Raw genomic sequence first — 17,818 nt, forward strand, 5'->3', positions numbered from 1 at the left:
GTTAGCTGTAGCAGAATCCAACATTTACCTCAGACAGCCCACGCTCTAGAATGGTCCCATGATGCATAGTCAGCCTCCTGTAACAGTTAGCCGGGGCCCTGGAGATGGCTCAGTGGTTAGGAATGCTCGTCTCCCTTGCCAAGGACTTGAGTTTGGTTTCTGGCACCCACATGTCAGCTCATAACCACCTGAAACTTCAGTTCCAGGACATCTAACCCTCTTTGGCCTTTGCAGTCAGTACATGCATGCAGTGCTCATACGTACATGCAGGCAAAACAGTATATACATAAAAATTTAAAAAGCCAACAAAGTAACTCCTAAGTGTCACGAGACTTCCAACAAGGCCTAGATTAAAGTGAGTGTATGAGCTGAGAAGCCTGCTGTTTTCCCAAAGTACCTCAAGGTGTCTTTACAGTTCCACACATAAAATGAAAAACCCTTCATTATAGACAACGGAATGAGACTTTTGAAACAACTTTTGACCTGCTGGTGTAATCAAGCCACGCTTGACTCTAAGCCCGTTGAAGGACTGTTAGTTATTAAGTTTAAGTCACGAATTCGTGAAGTGGGTGGCTCAGTAGTGTAGCTGCTACAGACAATGGGTCCGGTTCTCTCACCTTCTGTGGGTGGGATGAGCAGGCTTTTCCCAGGGGCCAGCCCTTGGAATGTCGCTTTTGATGATCTTTAGGCATAAAGATCCGGGGTGTGGAACAGCAAGTTTAGTTTTGATAACTTGCAGAAGTGATGCAGACACTGTGGCTGTGAAACCCTTTCACTGAGCTGAAGCAGCCCACTTGGTCATCATTGGTGGCAGTAGAGAGCAGGTAAGCTCTGACAGGTCTCTCTCTGCTACCCAACCCGCTAGTCCCTTGGCTAACTGATCTGCTCTGTAAAGGTTGTGAGTGTTGCCTTGTACAGACCTCCCTGTAATAAATAAAATCCTAAAATAAAATACATGTGTGCCGATATTTTTTTTTTAAAGCTTACCAAAATCCCGTAAGTGGAGATTCTGTCATTTTCTCAAATTAAAGATTTCCTAGTAATCTTGAGTTCCAACTTAACATAGATTTTGTGCTTCCCCTACCATCCTCATCACTGAAGCCCCAGGTGTGTTTCATCGTCACAGAGGCTTTCCCCGAAGACAGAGGCTAGCGGTTCATCCCAGGGAAGACAGACGTCAAGGTGGAGAACAAAGACAATTTGACATTCAACACGTGGCAGTCCAGCGGGCTGAGCTGTGAAGTGGGAGGCGTCGACGCTCATTCATGTATTCTTACCAAACGCATCCCAGACTCTCCCGCACCGCGGATAGAGGGAAGGCAGTTTGCTTCTAAACAGATGCTATGTATATTCTAGTTTTCAACAGATGTGAGAAAACAGCCTGTTTCCTACCCACTTTTACACATATGTGCACACCTGCATGCGTGTATGCATATGTGTGCTTAAAATACGAGAGTGTCTAATTCTGTTTTTCATGTTCAGGCCTCTGCGTTTTCTTTTGTTCTTACTACTGGGAATTGAACCTAGCGTCTTGTAGCAGGCACACTCTACCACTGATGGATACTGTGAATGCATACTAGCCAAGGTATTCGATAATAATTCCTTATGCTTTAGAGAAATTAGCATTCATCTCTCTGCTACTCATAGCCAGGGCAGAAAAGAAAAAAAAATTGGTCCAGTTTTTCTTGTCTTTCTTTTTCTGGTTTTTGGAAACAAGATTTATTTGTGTAGGCCTGGCTATGCATGAACTCACAGAGGTCCATCTGCCTCTGCCTCCTGAGCGCTCTAAAGGTGTGCCCTACCACACCTGGCTTGACTCAGATTGTCAATCAGGTGTTCTAGGTAATTACAAAACAAAGTAACAATAGTTTGCCTTTTAAGACAAACATCAAGAGGGATTCTCAGAGCTCTTGGCTTATACCACACAGTAAGGACCATTTAGATACAAGGTAAGTTTTCTTTCTTTTGGAATGAACAGACGATGGTGCAGACACTGACAGACAGTGGTAATTAGCACTGTCAGTCTGTGCAGTCTCAGGCTGAACCCCTTGCTGGGAATAGTATCTTTGTGAGCTATAGTCATCTATATTCTAAGTCAGGTTTGCAACCTTCCTAATTGTGCCTGCCACCCTTTAGTACAGTGCCTCATGTTGTGGTGACCTCCAACTATAAAATTAGTTCATTGCTACCTTTTTACATTTCAAATGTTATTCCCTTTCCTGGTTTCCTATCTATAAGTCCCCTATCTTCTCCCCCTCCACCCACCCCCCCCTTACCGCCATGCTGACATTCCCTTGCACTGGGGGTCCAACCTTGGCAGGACCAAGGGCTTCTCCTCCCATTGGTGCCCAACAAGGCCATCCTCTGCTACATATGCAGTTGGAGCCATGGGTCTGTCCATGTATACTCTTTGGGTAGTAGTTTAGTCCCTGGGAGCTCTGGTTGGTTGGCATTGTTGTTCATATGGGGTTGCAAGCCCCTTCAGCTCTTTCAGTCCTTTCTCTAATTCTTCCAACAGGGGTCCCGTTCTCAGTTCAGTGGTTTGCTGCTGGCATTGGCCTCTGTATTTGACATGTTCTGGCTGTGTCTCTCAGGGGGGATCTATATCTGGTTCCTGTCAGCATGTACTTCTTAGCTTCATCCATCTGATCTAGTTTTGGTGGCTGTATATATATGGGCCACATGTTGGGCAGGCTCTAAATGGCCGTTCCTTCAGTCTCTGCTCTAAACTTTGCCTCCATATCCCCTCCTATGGATATTTTTGTTTCCCTTTTTAAGTGAAGCATTTGCATTTTGGTCATCCTTCTTCTTGAGCTTCATGTGGTCCGTGGATTGCATCTTGGATAACTTGAGCTTTTGGACTAATATCCACCTATCAATGAGTGCATACCATGTGTGTTTTTCTGTGATTGGGTTACCTTACTCAGGATATTTTCTAGTTCATTCCATTTGCCTATGAATTTCATGAGGTCATTGTTTTTGATAGCTGAGTAGTACTCCATTGTGTAGATTCACATTTTCTTTTTTTTTTTTTTAAAGATTTATTTATTATATATAAGTACACTGTAGTTGTCTTCATACACACCAGAAGAGGTCATCCAATCTCATTACAGATGGTTGTGAGCCACCATGTGGTTGCTTGGATTTGAACTCAGGACCTGTGGAAGAGCAGTCGGTGCTCTTAACCACTGAGCCATCTCTTCAGCCCAGATACACATTTTCTGAATCCATTCCTCTATTGAAGGGCATCTGGGATCTTTCCAGCTTCTGGCTATTATAAACAAGGCTGCTATGAACATAGTGGAGCATGTGTCTCTGTTGGAGCATCTTTGGGTATATGCCCAAGAGAGGTATAGCTGGGTCCTCAGGTAGTTCAATGTCCAATTTTCTGAGGAACCTCCAGACTGATTTCCAGAATGGTTGTACCAGTTTGCAATTCTACCAACAATGGAGGAGTGTTCCTCTTTCTCTACAACCTTGCCAGCATCTGCTGTTGCCTGAGTTTTATATCTTAGCCATTCTAACTAGTGTGAGTTGGAGTCTCAGGATTGTTTTGATTTGCATTTCCTGATGACTAAGGATGTTGAACATTTCTTTACGTGCTTCCCAGCCAGTTGATATTCCTCAGCTGAGAATTCTTTGTTTAGCTCTGTACCCCATTTTTTAAATAGGGTTATTTGGCTCCCTGGAGTCTAACTTCTTGACATTGCTACTTCTTAACTGTAACGTTGCTACTATTGTGAATCATAATGTAAATATTTGTGTTTTTCAATGGTCTGAAACCCCTGTGAAAGGGTCGTTTGACCCCCCACCCCCTCCAGGTTGAGAACTGCACATGAAGAAGCCTTGTTGGGTTGAGTTTTTCTGGGGCCAGGGTTAAAGAACACTAAGAATGGTTCTATCTAAAGCCTCTTACAAAGACTCTCAACTTGCTCAATGAACAAATGGAGAGCAGCAATCTGGCTGAGAGGAGAGGCAAGCTCATTGCACAAGTGTGTGCAGTTGTCTTTTCATAGTCCTGTGCTCCCCAAGATATTAAAATGTCCTGCTCAAAACAATGTATTGTTCTTAGATTTTATTCAGCTGAGCTAAGTCCAAAGACTAAATGACAACAGACCATCAGCTGCATTTGAAGCATGAATTCTTGGGAGCCTGGTGAGGGGTACTGTATTCTCAGCACTATGAAGCTAAGACCAGAGGATCTTGAGGCCAGCCTGGGCTACACTGAGACCCTGTACCAACAATAAAATGACAAAACCCTAAGAAATTCCCCATTATCACCACAACAAATTCCTTTGGGTTCCATAATCACATGTGATTTCTAGAAACCACATTTCTCAGCTACTCTTACGAACATACATTAAATCTATTAAAGTACTTTTTTTCTTATGAACCAACAGAAATAACTACATTGGCTAATTCATACCAGAACTAAGAAGTTTAGTAGGGACTTTTTGTAGACAGTACCTGAGGCATGTTCTGAACTTAGTAATGTGGTGGGATTGTAGCCACAGGTCATCATACCCTGTTTATGGCATGCTGGGCTCAAACCCAGGTCTGCAGTCTACACATACTTATTGGGCTCTCTAACAACTGAGACAATTTCTCGGGCTTTAGTAGGAAACACTGAAGGTTCAATATATCTTGCTAACCTAGAGAAAATCAACAAAAACAGTATTTAAAAATATATAGTTCTGCCACAAAATTGTGACATGGAGATGAGGTTATAAAGTCCATGTGGCCTATAAAATTGTTTTCCTTTTGCTACTCACTGCCACACAGAATGGAGTCTACTGCTGGTAGTGAGTGAAAAATCAGCCAACAGCCTACTGTAAGAAACTCAGTCCAGTCCCGCCCACCCCACTCTTTCGGAAGCCCGAGAAGCAAGGTAACTGCCCCATTCCCACTCCCTTTGCTCCAGCTAGCACACGACATGGCTGACACCCTGCCATGCCCAAAAGCCAAGCAAAGGAAGAGGCACCTCATAATACAATGGAGGGGCACAACTGCACACAAGTGCACTCAGACTGCCAATCCAATCTGCGTGACTCCATTAAACTCAGGTCCCTTCTGCATTTTAGAACCCTGGTAAGTGTTTACTCCTTTCATTACAGATCCTTAGCCAGTGCTAGCAAAGCAACACAGGAGTGCCGGGCGCCAGATGTACAAAGGCACCTGAGTTGCTCTGCTGATACAAAAGTGGCTGCAGCTTTAACATTTTAGCCCCATTCCCTGACCCTACTGTCCCCTGTACCATGAACAGCATCACATGCGAATCTGATTTGTAAACCTAAAATGTAGGCTCTCCTGTACTGTGAGAGTTAAGGCACAGAGCGGCAACATGGCTATTTCCCTTACAAACCTTTGGAGACAGAATTACCGGGGTTATCCGGAACGCGGTTCTTTTGAGCTGGAGCCCAATATCTTTCCAGAGAAAATATATATATATGCAGGCTTCCTAGGCCATGCCATGATCTGTTTACAGTTTTAATAACTGAAATGTTTTTGTCTGTCGGTTTAAGACAGCTCAGCTGTACTCCTCTGTCATCAAGAGTTACTAATTAAAGATGAGGTCAAGACTGAGTTCAGCCTTGGAAATTCCAAACTGGAAGCGATTCCTCTCCAGCACGTGCAGCGCATCCCTGTCACTCCCAGGCTTCGTGTGGACATGCCCCTTAGTGCTTCTCCCTGCTCGGGCCCTTCCTCCATATCCTGCTTCCCCACACATCTGAAGCATACATACCACAATCTATGACGCCACAAAATGCCTTTGAATTTGGCGTTTTAGCAATGTTGTAGGCATCAAAAGCAATTCCTTAATATTCTGTAGTGTGTGGGTCCAGCCCAGGTCTGCAGTTTGCAGAGACACAGGAAAAGAGTGGAAACTGTAATATTCAGAAGAGATTAACATATTGCTGGAAGGTAAATTTCTTCAAAGAGCTGACAAGTACAGACATCAAACTTAGAAAACTATGTTAAGAAACACACGGAAGCTTAGATGCTGCGAGGTGCCACTGTACCCCTAAGACAGGTTCCTCATCTCTTCTGGGATGCCACATCAGCCAGCTCCCCTGCTGATGAGCAGAGAACTCAGACGGACTGTGCTTCTATGTGATAATTACCGATCTCTTTCAGATAAAGTTCAAGAGGGCATGCACGTCTAATCAAGTAATCATTTCCTGATTAATAAGAACTACACTTTACACAAAATACTTTATGAGCAGCTGTTTTCATCAAAAAACCAATAGTCAGTTTCACAGTTGAAAAAGTTACACATTTAAAATATTTTACAGGTCATCATATATTCACCAGGTTCCCATGTCCTGATGGGCAGTAATATAAAGCATAACAGAAGGGACAACCTCAGAGTTGATGACTCTTGACACCACGTTTTACAGAGGACATGAAGAACCACAAAAGTCTCAGGTTCTACCTTAAAATAGCAACCAGATTCCATTCTTCTTTTTTAGAAAATCTAATTAGAAACATCTTTAAAAACAAACAAAAAGCAAACAAACGAACAAATCAAACTCCACAGTAAAAACAACAGATTTCAAATGAACAGCAGTCTAAAATCTTCACACTAAAGTTGTTTTGTTTTATAGCTGAGAATATGGTAAAAAGTTAAAGCATGATTTAAGAGTTACTTCTTGCTACAGTGTATTTAGTTTCTTTCTTTAGATTTGTTTTCTTTCCTTCCAGAAAAAAATCACTGATGAAGCATCCTCACATGACTTAGTGTAACTATGGAGCCCAAGTCATTTATACAATATTCAATGACAAGGTTGGTCACCTACAGACCAGGTCTGCAGGACTTTCTGGTACTGAAGCACCTGGGAGTGAGTGGCACATTATTGCTCTCTGGAAACAGATATTGATCACCCCAGCTTCATTCAAGTTTGGCTTTTGCCTTTTTGAATACACCAGTTCTCCTTTCTTTACTAATACCCTTTATAGAATATAGACTTTCTTCAAATAAAATCAGTGTGGTAATAAGTGACAAAATAAGCTATGTGGCTGTGTTTTAATTGTGCAGAGACCCTGGGAGGTGATACTGCGGCAACTAATGAACTAATGTTAAACACACACACACACACACACACACACACACACACACACACACACACACACACACACACACCTATCAATTTTGTGCAAGGAGGCTCATGGCTTTTTTTTTTTTTTTTTTTTGGCACTCGTGAAAACAGTTCTCTGTAATTCTTCAGTTTCCACCATCAAAGTTGTAGATTTGTACCATGTCACTGAGTTTGACTGTAATAATCCCTGATATAGAGAAGAATGGGATGTTAGTACCTAGCAACTGCATATCTAAGTAACACAAAGTGTTAAATGCCAAGTTTAAATAAGTTAGGAAGTTTTCTATATCTGCAAAAGAATCTATCTGGTTTTCTGTATAAAACAGAGTTTAAATTCTGCTTAACTATTCCAAGACAGTTTACAGAACTAAGTTCCCCTAATCTTCAGGTTTTTCTTGTTGGCAATAATATATACATGCTTTAGTGAAGTACCTAAATCTTCAATAATTATGCCCTTTAAGGGTTCTAAAATAGGCAGATATTAAGAGTATTTTTATTAGAGTCCCCTGTTTACTATTCAAAACTTCTATATAGGTATCTGACCTCACGGTGAGCGCTTTATTAAAAGGATTGTGTTTTCTAGAGTGTACAGCGTGCGCTCTTCATGAAGATGCTCTCCAATAACGCCTAAGCTAGGAACTGTCAGTAAATTATTGCACTTTTTTTTTCTTTTTATTTATTTTTTTTCTTTTTTTTTCTTTTTGGTGTGGCATCTGAGTATCTGCTAAAGCTATTTTCTAGGACATGAATCATTCAAACACGGAGTAGAAGTCTAGAGTGACCACTAACAGCAGCCCTACATCTAGGATGATGCTCCTCAGAATGCTCACCAATGCACTCCGTGCCGGAACGGGAGTTCATGAAGTTGGAGTGAGACCTCACCACTTGGAAATGGGACATGATAGTAAAAATGGGTTAATGTCCTACTTTTATCATTGAATATGGATACACAGCTTATGAAGGTAAAAAATTCATGGTTTCCAGTCTCTCATATATAATGTAAAAAGTCATTCATGACTGACCTCAGCAGAGGGACTTAGGAGTCAGGATGATAGTCTGCTTTGCATTCATTTCAGTAACTGATCTCATAGGATTGTGCCATCTCAACTACAGATGGGTGTGCAATGAGGGCAGCGTGTAAAAAACGGACAGCAGAGGAAGGAGAGCATGTGCAGGTCAATCTGTTCCTTAAGGAGTCATACAGGGGTATCTGGGTAAATGGAATAGTGCCTGAGCCTCATCTATAGACCGAGAAAACCTAACCATGCTGTTACCAACAATAAAAAATTTGGGGTGCAAAACAATGCATGACTATGGGACAGATTATGTAAATAAAGAATATATATTAATGATAGTTTCTATAATATAAATAGCCTTTAATAAAAAAAATAATCTTTTTAATAACATTAATACTCACTTCTATTTTCTGGAAAACATGCATGAAAAAAAAGTATTCAGTTCAATTGCAAAAGGAGAAACAATCAGCTTAAAGTGAATACTGTACAAGTCAGGAACAGGAGCTCCCTGCTGCCTCTCCTCTGTGGTTACTGCTGTACTTGACGCGAGCCCAGAATTTCCCTAGGAAATAAGTCAGATCCTTGTAAATACTGTCCAGAGAGAAAAACAACAAAAAAACAAAACCCAACAAAAACACAGCTGTCTGCAGGTATCATTCGTGACTGCTTTCAAAACTGCAGGTGAGACCCCAAGTCCATCGAAGGGTTGTTTGTTCAAAGCAAAAAGCAAATCCCTTCACCCCAAAAGTTGTTCCTCATTAAGCAGGGAGTCAAAATACCCACTTCCAATCATAAGTCTGAACAGCATTGGGAAAATCAGAATTTTCATTCTTCTTCAATTTCATGTAACTTAATATAAGCTTCAGCTTACTCGGGCCTACAGCAGTCAGCTTGGGTGTCCACATCTTGGACAGAACACTGGCAGACAAACAACAGCATTCTCTTTTCGTCTCCATCATTTGTATGTATTTTGGGGATTTTTGTTTTGTTTTGTTTTTTTAAAAAAAGATACAAACAATCTTCAAAGTTTACCTTTTTTTGGACTTAAGGCATAACATGAAATTGCTCATTATTCTAAAGCTGAATTTTGAAATGAACTAGTTTAGTGCTATCAAACCCTGTTTGCGTGTACAGTGTTTCAATTATAGAGCACGTTGTTTATGTTCTTGCTCGAGTCCTAATGTTGTTCCTGACTGTGCCATCCCATGCCGCCGTGTGCCTGCTGCCACTCACTGCCATGCAGTGGAGAAGCCAGGCACCAGCTCGCAGTCCTCAGCTGCCATCTCAGTTCAATGCATGCTGCTTGATGGTGTGGAAGATCCAGTCCATTTTTGTTGTCCAGCCACCATGATGCGCGTCATTCATTTGCTTTGTGAAATACTCCAGAGCCTCTTGCTCAGTTTTGTCTAAGGCTAGAGTCTTTCGAATATATGCAATGTCATCGAAAGACTGCAGTTCTGGCATTCCGGAGCCAAGCATCATGGAGAAAAGGTTGATGAAGAGATTGGCATGCTGCCGAATTGCTAGGTACGCCTTGTAACACATCTCCTGAAACCTGTGTGGGGAAGAACATCTGGTCAGTGAGTGACTAGTACGCTGGCTTGACGGAATTAGCACAGCTGTCTTGGGCAAGGGTCTAACAACTACCACTCCTCCCCCTTGGCTCACACTAGTCTAAATGTGCACTCTGCGGATGAGCACTTTGTTGCCTATCAAAGCATCTGAAACAGTGCTTGGAACATTGGAGTTCAATATTTATTACATGTCTGAATTGGTCTGTACCAAAGTAAGGCTTCGAGGGTTTAGGCAACTAAAACCAGGGGACTGACTTATACACACAACAGAATTTCATAGAAGACTTTTGAAATCTAAGACAAACTACCAATATATCAAGGTGGTCGGAAAACAAACAAATACACATAAGAATTATTGTTTGCTGGCTTTATTCAGATTGGAACCAAAAAATCGTGTTGTAAGCACTACACATTACTTGACAAAATAAAGTAGGGTCTAATTATCTAAGACAGCCAATAATTAGAGTGTGTTATAAGGTTTAAGGGTCACTTCCTTTGTAGGCCTCACTTAGCTCAATGAATGATGTCATCTCCACCCACCCCGTCCACATCAGACAAAAGAGAAAAACCAAAGACTGCTCATGCCTCCTCTCCAGCCAGCACCCCTGCCCCAGTGTTCAGGCAGTTCCCTGCAGTGCCGTGGGCGCAGTCTTTGACTCACCTCTCAAACTCTCTGGTCTTTGTGTACTCTTGTGCTCCTTTACTAATCACTATTAAGAAATCCTGCGTCAAAACAAACGGCACGCGTTCCCGTTTATAGCCAAATTTTTTCTTCTTGTGATCCAAAAAGTGCCCAAAATCTATATGAAACAGCTTTCAAAAATAAGAAATTACATTTTAGTTTAACATGAAGACATACAAGATCTTGACTTAATATATCTGAAGATGCACAAAGCACTTTAAAGGCCACTACCTGTCCGTCATCTTTCACCATGATGTTGCTGTTGTGCCGATCTCCAATTCCCAAGATAAAGGTTGCCACGCAGTACCCAGCGCAGGACCGAGTGAACAGGTCAATGGCTGCGTCATATCTACAGCAAGGAGATATGGGCAGTGTGGAAATGGAATGGCTGGGGCTAAACTGGGGAAATATGGCTGAAATTTCTCATTAACATCAGGGGGAAAGTAGGTCTGAAGACCTGAGAAGTTCTGAGGCTCTTTCTCAAGGGACTTTTTTAAGCTGTTCCTTAGAATCCTAAGCATAATTCTTATCAGAATAAAAGAAATATCTATCGTAAGTCTCTTTCTCCGTGCTATATGCAGGTGCAGTGTGTTAAGGCCAGGGGTTAACGCTGGATGCTTCTATTATCTTATTCATTAAGGGTGTTTTTATTTATGTGATTTTTCTGTGTGAATGTAAACCACCTGTGGAGGTCAAGAGAGGGCGTGTGATCCCATGGAGCTAGAGAAGACAGGCAGTTGAAACTACCAGGTATGGTGCCAGGCAGCACACCTGAGTCCTCTGGAAGACCATCAGGTGTTTTTAACAACTAAGCTACCTCTTCAATATCTCCCCACCTTATTTTTTGAGACAAGGTCTCTCACTGAACCTGGGGCTCACCACTGACTAGACTTTGGACAAGCCAGACCCTAGATAGAGCCGTTCAGGCTCCTTGCTTCGAGCACACACCAAGAATGAGGCTTTAAAGGGTGCCAGAGACTGAGCTTGGGTCCTCACATTTGTGCAGTAGTGCTTCCGCCAGCCAAGTATCTGCATAGCTCTACAGTCCCCAGTAGTTCTTACACTATATCCCAGGCAACCGTTGAACTCACAGAAAGCCCCTGGGTTAGCTTCTTGAGTGCTGGGATAAGCCACAAAACCCAGGAGAAAATTAATTAAAAAAAAATAAAGATAAGGTCTTACTATATATATTCCTGGCCAGCCTGGAACTCCCTATGTATATATTAGGCTGCCCTCAAATTCAACAAACATCTGCCTGCCTCTCTCTCTGTCTCTTCTTGTAGTTTAGGCTGGTCTGGAACTGAAAATCCACCTGCTTCTGCCTCCTAAGTAATGGGATTAAAGGCATATACCACAACTGCTAGCTTTGGAAATTAATTTCTAAAATATCATCTTTTAAAAATCAAATTAGAAGTAACAACTTGAATGTATGTTACTTTAGAAAAAAAATTATTTTTACTTCTAATTATTTATCTATGTATGGGCATGTGCAACTAAGTACAGGTGCCATGGGGCCAGAACCATGGGTTACTGGGAACTGAAGGCAGGTCTTCCTAACTGGAGTATGTGTCTCCAGCACTAAATGTCCATGCTGCTTATAAGGAATAAAAGTAAGAACGAGAGACACAAAGTGAATGATAAGGGTCCACCAAGGCATAAGCAATTCTTGTTCACTCCCAACAGCCTCCAATGTTTCAAAAGTTCATTCTCTTTCTCCTGAGCTCAGGGCTTTTGTCCTTATTCAAGAAGCCCACTGAACTACTAGTATCCCCAGAAGCACAGGCGCAAACTCACATCTCGCCCTTGTTCTTGTCCTTGAGCCACTGATGCAGTGTGTGGCTGTTGAACTGCAGTGCCCCCTTCAGGCCGCCTTTGCACTGAATCTGCATGATGGTGTGAGAGTTTCTCACCACCTCGATGAGACCCACACAGTCCCCAATGGATAGACAGCCATAAGGTAGCATGCTGGAAATCGACAAAGGCAGAATTTTAAAACAGCAAATTTTTTAATTAAAGTAAAAATATAATCAAACCATTTCCATACTTCCCCCTTTAATCATTCTCATGCACATTCTGTTGCTCTATCTCAAATTCACAGCCTCTTAATGTCCTTGTTGTAGATCCTTACACATCTTCCTAACATGTTAAGTATAACTTACTCAGTCTATATACTGTCACTTGTGTGTATGTTTTCAGGGCAGACCCTGGGATTGGACACCTGGGGGCACTGTCCCCACTTCCAGCATGTCTTAGCTGCCTGCAGTCTCTGTCTAGGTGAGGGCTCAGATGATTTCCCTCCTCCTCCTCCTCAGCATGGCTACTGGCGCCATCTTTGTCCATGTCTTGTAAAACTGAAAATATTTTAATAGGCTCAAAATATCTACATTCAATTAATAAATTAATCACACAAATAATCTTTGTCTTAACATACTCTTTACTTTTTTAAAGTGACAAACCTATCCCTAAAAAGCAGCCCATTTAAAATAAAATTATTGTGTGTTAATGTGCCATTTTGTATGGGACAAAACACCTGCATTACATACAGCCGTGAAGGGACTGGACAGACAGACGGTTAAAAGTGCTGGCTGCTCTTCCAGACGACCTGGGTTTGATTCCCAGCACCCACATGGCAGCTCACAGCCATCTGTAACTCCAGTTCTTGGGCATCCTTCTACCTTGTGGTGGTTTTAATATGCCTGGCCCATGGAGTGACACTATGAGGATTATGGCCTTGTTAGAGAAAGTTTGTCACTTCGGGAGTTGGCTTGAGACCCTTCTCCTAGCTGCCTGGAAGTCAGCTTCCTCTGTCTGCCTTTGGAACAAGATGTAGAATTCTCAGCTCCTTCAGTACCTCTGAACCTCTAAGTCAGCCCTAATTAAATGTTGTCCTTTATTAAGAGTTGCCTCGATCATGGTGTCTTCACAGCAGTGGAAACTCTAACTAAGACAGACCTCCATGAATACCAGGAATGCTTGTGGTATACATATATACATACATGCAGCAAACGCTCATTAAAAAAACAAACAAAAAATATCGAGAAGACTTTCACATTTTTTCAAAACTTTTTTTGGTCTGGGTTTGATGGCCAACTGTAATTTTAAAAAGAGATTAATTCATTCACGGGTCATTTTTTGTCTATGCGTGCACCTGTGTGAGTTTACGTGCTGCCACTTGGGTACTGGAAACCAACGCTGGTCCTCCACATGAACACCAACTGTCATTAAGCACGACTGCGTCTCTTCAGCCCCAGCTGTTCCTTCCCTATGCATTTCTGTACGTGACACACATGGGCAGGCATATGTGGGTATTTGTTTTGCTTTTCTTTTTGAAATAGAGTCTTGGCTTGGGATTTGACCTCAAATTCAAGATGTTCCTGTCTCAGCTTCCCTCGTGCATGGCTTACAGGTATATGCCATCTTACTTAGTTTTGTATGTGATGTTTTAACCAAGTACATGAAGAAGCATGCATATACAGGTAGCCAGGAAAAGGAAGGATAACGTGGTTTTCCTTGATACTATTCTGTAGTTTAGTAAGATATTTGTGTTGCAATGTGGACTATAAAACTGTATCAATAAACTTGATGGTGACATCTAAATTGACTTGTGTTCATATGCTTTAACACAAATCATACATATTTGTGTATAATATAATAAACAAAATAATATATATATATATTTTTGATTTAGTCTTGATATGGAGCCCCAGTTAGCCTGATATCCACCTTCACCTCTTGCCAATCCTCCTGCCTCAGTCTCAAGTATAGGATTACAGGTGTGCACATCATGTCCAGCCACAAGTATCAATGCTACTTCTAAACTCAATTAGAAAGTCTAAACTGAGAAATACGCTTTTCACAATTCTAAAAATCCCTCTGAAATTCGAATTTCATTACCGGCAACAAAACTGCCATAGTTGTTTTTTCCTTAAAAGGACACAAGGAAGGGTGTTTATTGTCAAAGAAAACACCTGTCAAATAGCCTAGCTGAATTCTGGCTTGTCCGTTAGATGTTTAAGTTTTGGTATTTTGGAACAGGGATTTGCTATGTCCAGGATGGCCCTGGACTTTTTAGGTAGTCCAGATTGGCCTTAACTCTGGATTTGTCTGCTTCAGTATTCTGACTACAGGGCTTATAAGGCAAAGTATCTATACTTGATCTGTCAGTTTGTTTTTAAAGTAAAAATGGTATTCCATGAAAAAGCACCTAGTGCTACAACTTACAACCATAAATGCTCTTCTGTGGTCTAACCATATTTGTGTATATGGACGATGTGGTTTTAGGTTCTTTTATCTTGTACTGAATATTAAAGAGACATGCAGTGCATGCAATCAAGTGTAGCCATGGCCCTGATAGGTGTGCAGCTCTGGAGCGCTCTTCTTCTGTGGAGTTGGAGATCTGGAGCAAGCCTGACATCAGACATGGAGATGCAGAGAGTGGAGTCTGCTCTGCTGGCTTTCAGTCTTGCTTTGGTCCAGTTTTTCCTCACTGTGTTCTTTCCTTCCTTTTAAAATGATAAATGTAAGCTCTGCACTATGGGGCATGTTGGAACTATGTAACTGTGCTCGGACGTAAGAGGGGATTTCAGTTAAGACAGCACCTTGGGTCTCAGAAGAGCTTCTGAACTTAAGCAGTTGAGATGGTGAAAGACTAGGGACACTTCTGAAGTGGGACTTCCTGTATTTTGCACTCTGATATAGCAATCAGCTGTGGAGGCTAGTGCGTGGAATGTGCTGTTCTGAAGGAGAATGGCCCTCAGAGGCTCACGTATTTGCATACTTAACCCAGCTGATGAACTATTTGGGAAGGAACAGGAGGTGTGGAGGTGTCTCCAGGTGTGGGCTTTGAGGTTCAAAACCACTGGAAGCAACGACTATGAGAGCACAGAATATTCTGCAAAGTTAGGGCAGAGAGAACACAGATAACCACAAAAAACTGGGGGGAACAAAGAAACTGATAAAAGCTTCACGTTCCTAAGCTTTGTTAAAAATTGATAAAAGGTAGCATTAGAATTATTGAATTTCTATGATGAAACTGACTTCTGAAAAATATTTTTAAGTTTGTGTGTGTATGAATAAGTGTATGTATGTATGCATGCATGCACATATATGTGTGGGTACCTGTGGGGTCCAAAGAGGGTGGTGGATCCTCAAGAGTTGGAGTCATAGGAAGTTGTAAACCACCTAACTCCCAAACTCTACTCCTCTGCAAGAACAGCAAGTGCTTCCTAACCGAGGTCTGTTCTGATCCTAATGGTGATACTCCAGGGGGGAGCAGCTTCCTAACCAAGGTCTGCTCTGATCCTAATGGTGATACTCCAGGGGGGAGCAGCTTCCTAACCAAGGTCTGCTCTGATCCTAATGGTGATACTCCAGGGGGGGACAGCCTTAAAGGCACTCACAAGGCAGCTCTTTTCACTTGGTCTCCTCGGCTATTGGGACAAACAAGAGAACAAAGGACAAGGCAGGCAAGAGTGCCTCTTCCTACTCACTACTGGGCTTTTTTTTTTTTTTGGTTGTTTTTTTTGGTTTTGCCAACATTTTTAATATAGGTCTCTAGAGGCTTCTACCATTAACACTTTAGTTAATTCTCTTAAGATAATTTTCATCTCATGCTTGGATTACCTACCGAAGGTCAAGGCCTTGGTTTTGCCAGATGTTCTCCATGATTCGGATGATCTGAAGGGTTAACATGTCTTGCCGTAAGTCTGAAATTCAAATACATGTCACCACTTAACACTAATGGTATCACTGTTGGTATCAGATGGAGATAAAGAACTGTATTCAATTTTCAAGGTAATTCATAAAATAGCAGTTCTTTAATTTTTAATCCACTTCTAAAATATTTACACAATCATCTGGGTAACAAAGATATTTAAAAATGTTCCAAGTCTACATAAAATATTTATCTTTATGAAGAATGGAGTCTAAGTTTGGGGCCAACAGCACTCACTGTTGAGTTTGTTCTCACAAGCCACTGGTGAGCCCCATTTCTTCCTGCAGTCCATTCTCCTCGTAAGGCTCTCAGAAGATTGCATGGTTCTCACTTTTGGAATTAGTTGTTGAAATGTCTTTGTCCAAACTTTAAGCTATAAGAGGGCAGGCACTGCCATAGTCCTAGGGCCTAGCACACATGCTTAAGGAATGGATGCTATGCAGACCACCCTTGCACACAGAAAGTAAGCCAAGGCAGACAATGATTCCAACGCTCCTGATTCTGAAGGACATCAAATTTCAGCTCAATTGGGGAAGGTTGATACTAAGCTGACATTCATCTGGAGGGTGAGATCAGGTCCTGACTGCCACCTATTTGAAGACTTCTCTGAGATGATAGTTTTTGAAACAAAGTCTCATGTAGCCCAGGCTGGCATTCAATTTGCTATGTAGCTGTAGAAGACCTTGAACATCTGATCTTCCTGCCTTCATTTCCCAAGTGCTAATTACAGTTGTGTGCCAATGTCCAGCTCCAAAAACTCTCACGAGGAGACTGTTTCAGTGCAGTATCGTGACCACTTATACTCATCTTACCCTGCTCATTCCCCTCCTGCAATGTCAGCCTTCCTCAGCCCCAATGTAGCTGAGGAGGGTAGATCAGCTTGGAGTCTCATATTCTGGGTGATTTCTTAAGCACACACACTTTTTTTCTCCTGCTAGTCTGGCTTCTGCCCATTTAATTCACAGTCTGACCCAGGAAATGAATAAGGGCAGAGACTTGCTACTTTTGCTTTCCTACTCCCTGGGGAATGGGTAGGAGTACTAGACTCAGAATTATAGGAGTCAACCTTCAGTTATCTCACCTGGCTGCTAAGATTTGGAACAAGTGAGTTCCTTATGGCAGGGGAGAGGGGGGCGTCTACCTTCAAGGCAGATGAGGGAAGCTGAGAAGTGTCTGCATCTGTCTACACTCTCCCGACCCTGGGTTCAAAAATCATTAAGCATAACATCCCAATTCCCCAAACTCCTTCACACACACACTGTAAAATATAGGACATTCCAATATTCTAGATATTATACACCACTCCTTAAATGGTTAAAAGGTCACCATGGTTCATAAATATCCTGTGTATAAAGACAGCGACATGCACACAGCATGAGCTCACTGTGTTCTCCTCACCATCGCCATTTTTAAAGATGATCTCATTGTTCTGAAACAGTAGCTCTGACATGATGTCTGGGTTCTCCCAATTCAACCACAGTGGCCTTTTCGCAGAGGACATAATTCGACACTCTTCAAGCCTGTAAAATAGTTGAAGGTTTTACCAGGCACTGTAACTTTTTATACTTTCAGTCTTTGGGTTTACTTAAAATGCACACACAATATAACTTTTTGAGGTGTTAGAAGAATTAAAACTTTAAAAAAATTAATCTTAAAAATGTTTATATATTCAGCCAATCTAAGAATACATAATTTGTTTTATAAAGACCATTCTCAACTTCTTGTCTATAATATCA

The 17,818-nt window shown here is 41.7% G+C and overlaps 1 protein-coding gene across 1 annotated transcript in view; it reads right to left on the minus strand.

Annotated features, from left to right (window-relative positions):
* Positions 1 to 6,210: 6,210 nt before the first annotated feature.
* Positions 6,211 to 17,818, minus strand: part of Pik3ca (phosphatidylinositol-4,5-bisphosphate 3-kinase catalytic subunit alpha) — a 78,445-nt gene continuing 66,837 nt past the window's right edge. The window contains exons 16-21 of the mRNA XM_032898544.1: positions 17,481 to 17,602; positions 15,996 to 16,074; positions 12,164 to 12,334; positions 10,601 to 10,718; positions 10,349 to 10,500; positions 6,211 to 9,668 (exon numbers count right to left, since the gene is read on the minus strand). Of these exons, the coding sequence (XP_032754435.1) occupies positions 9,398 to 9,668; positions 10,349 to 10,500; positions 10,601 to 10,718; positions 12,164 to 12,334; positions 15,996 to 16,074; positions 17,481 to 17,602 (913 nt within the window). The 3' untranslated portion in view covers positions 6,211 to 9,397. The remainder of the gene's footprint in view (positions 9,669 to 10,348; positions 10,501 to 10,600; positions 10,719 to 12,163; positions 12,335 to 15,995; positions 16,075 to 17,480; positions 17,603 to 17,818) is intronic.

Source organism: Rattus rattus, chromosome 3, assembly GCF_011064425.1.
Source record: "Rattus rattus isolate New Zealand chromosome 3, Rrattus_CSIRO_v1, whole genome shotgun sequence".
Lineage (NCBI taxonomy): Eukaryota > Metazoa > Chordata > Mammalia > Rodentia > Muridae > Rattus > Rattus rattus.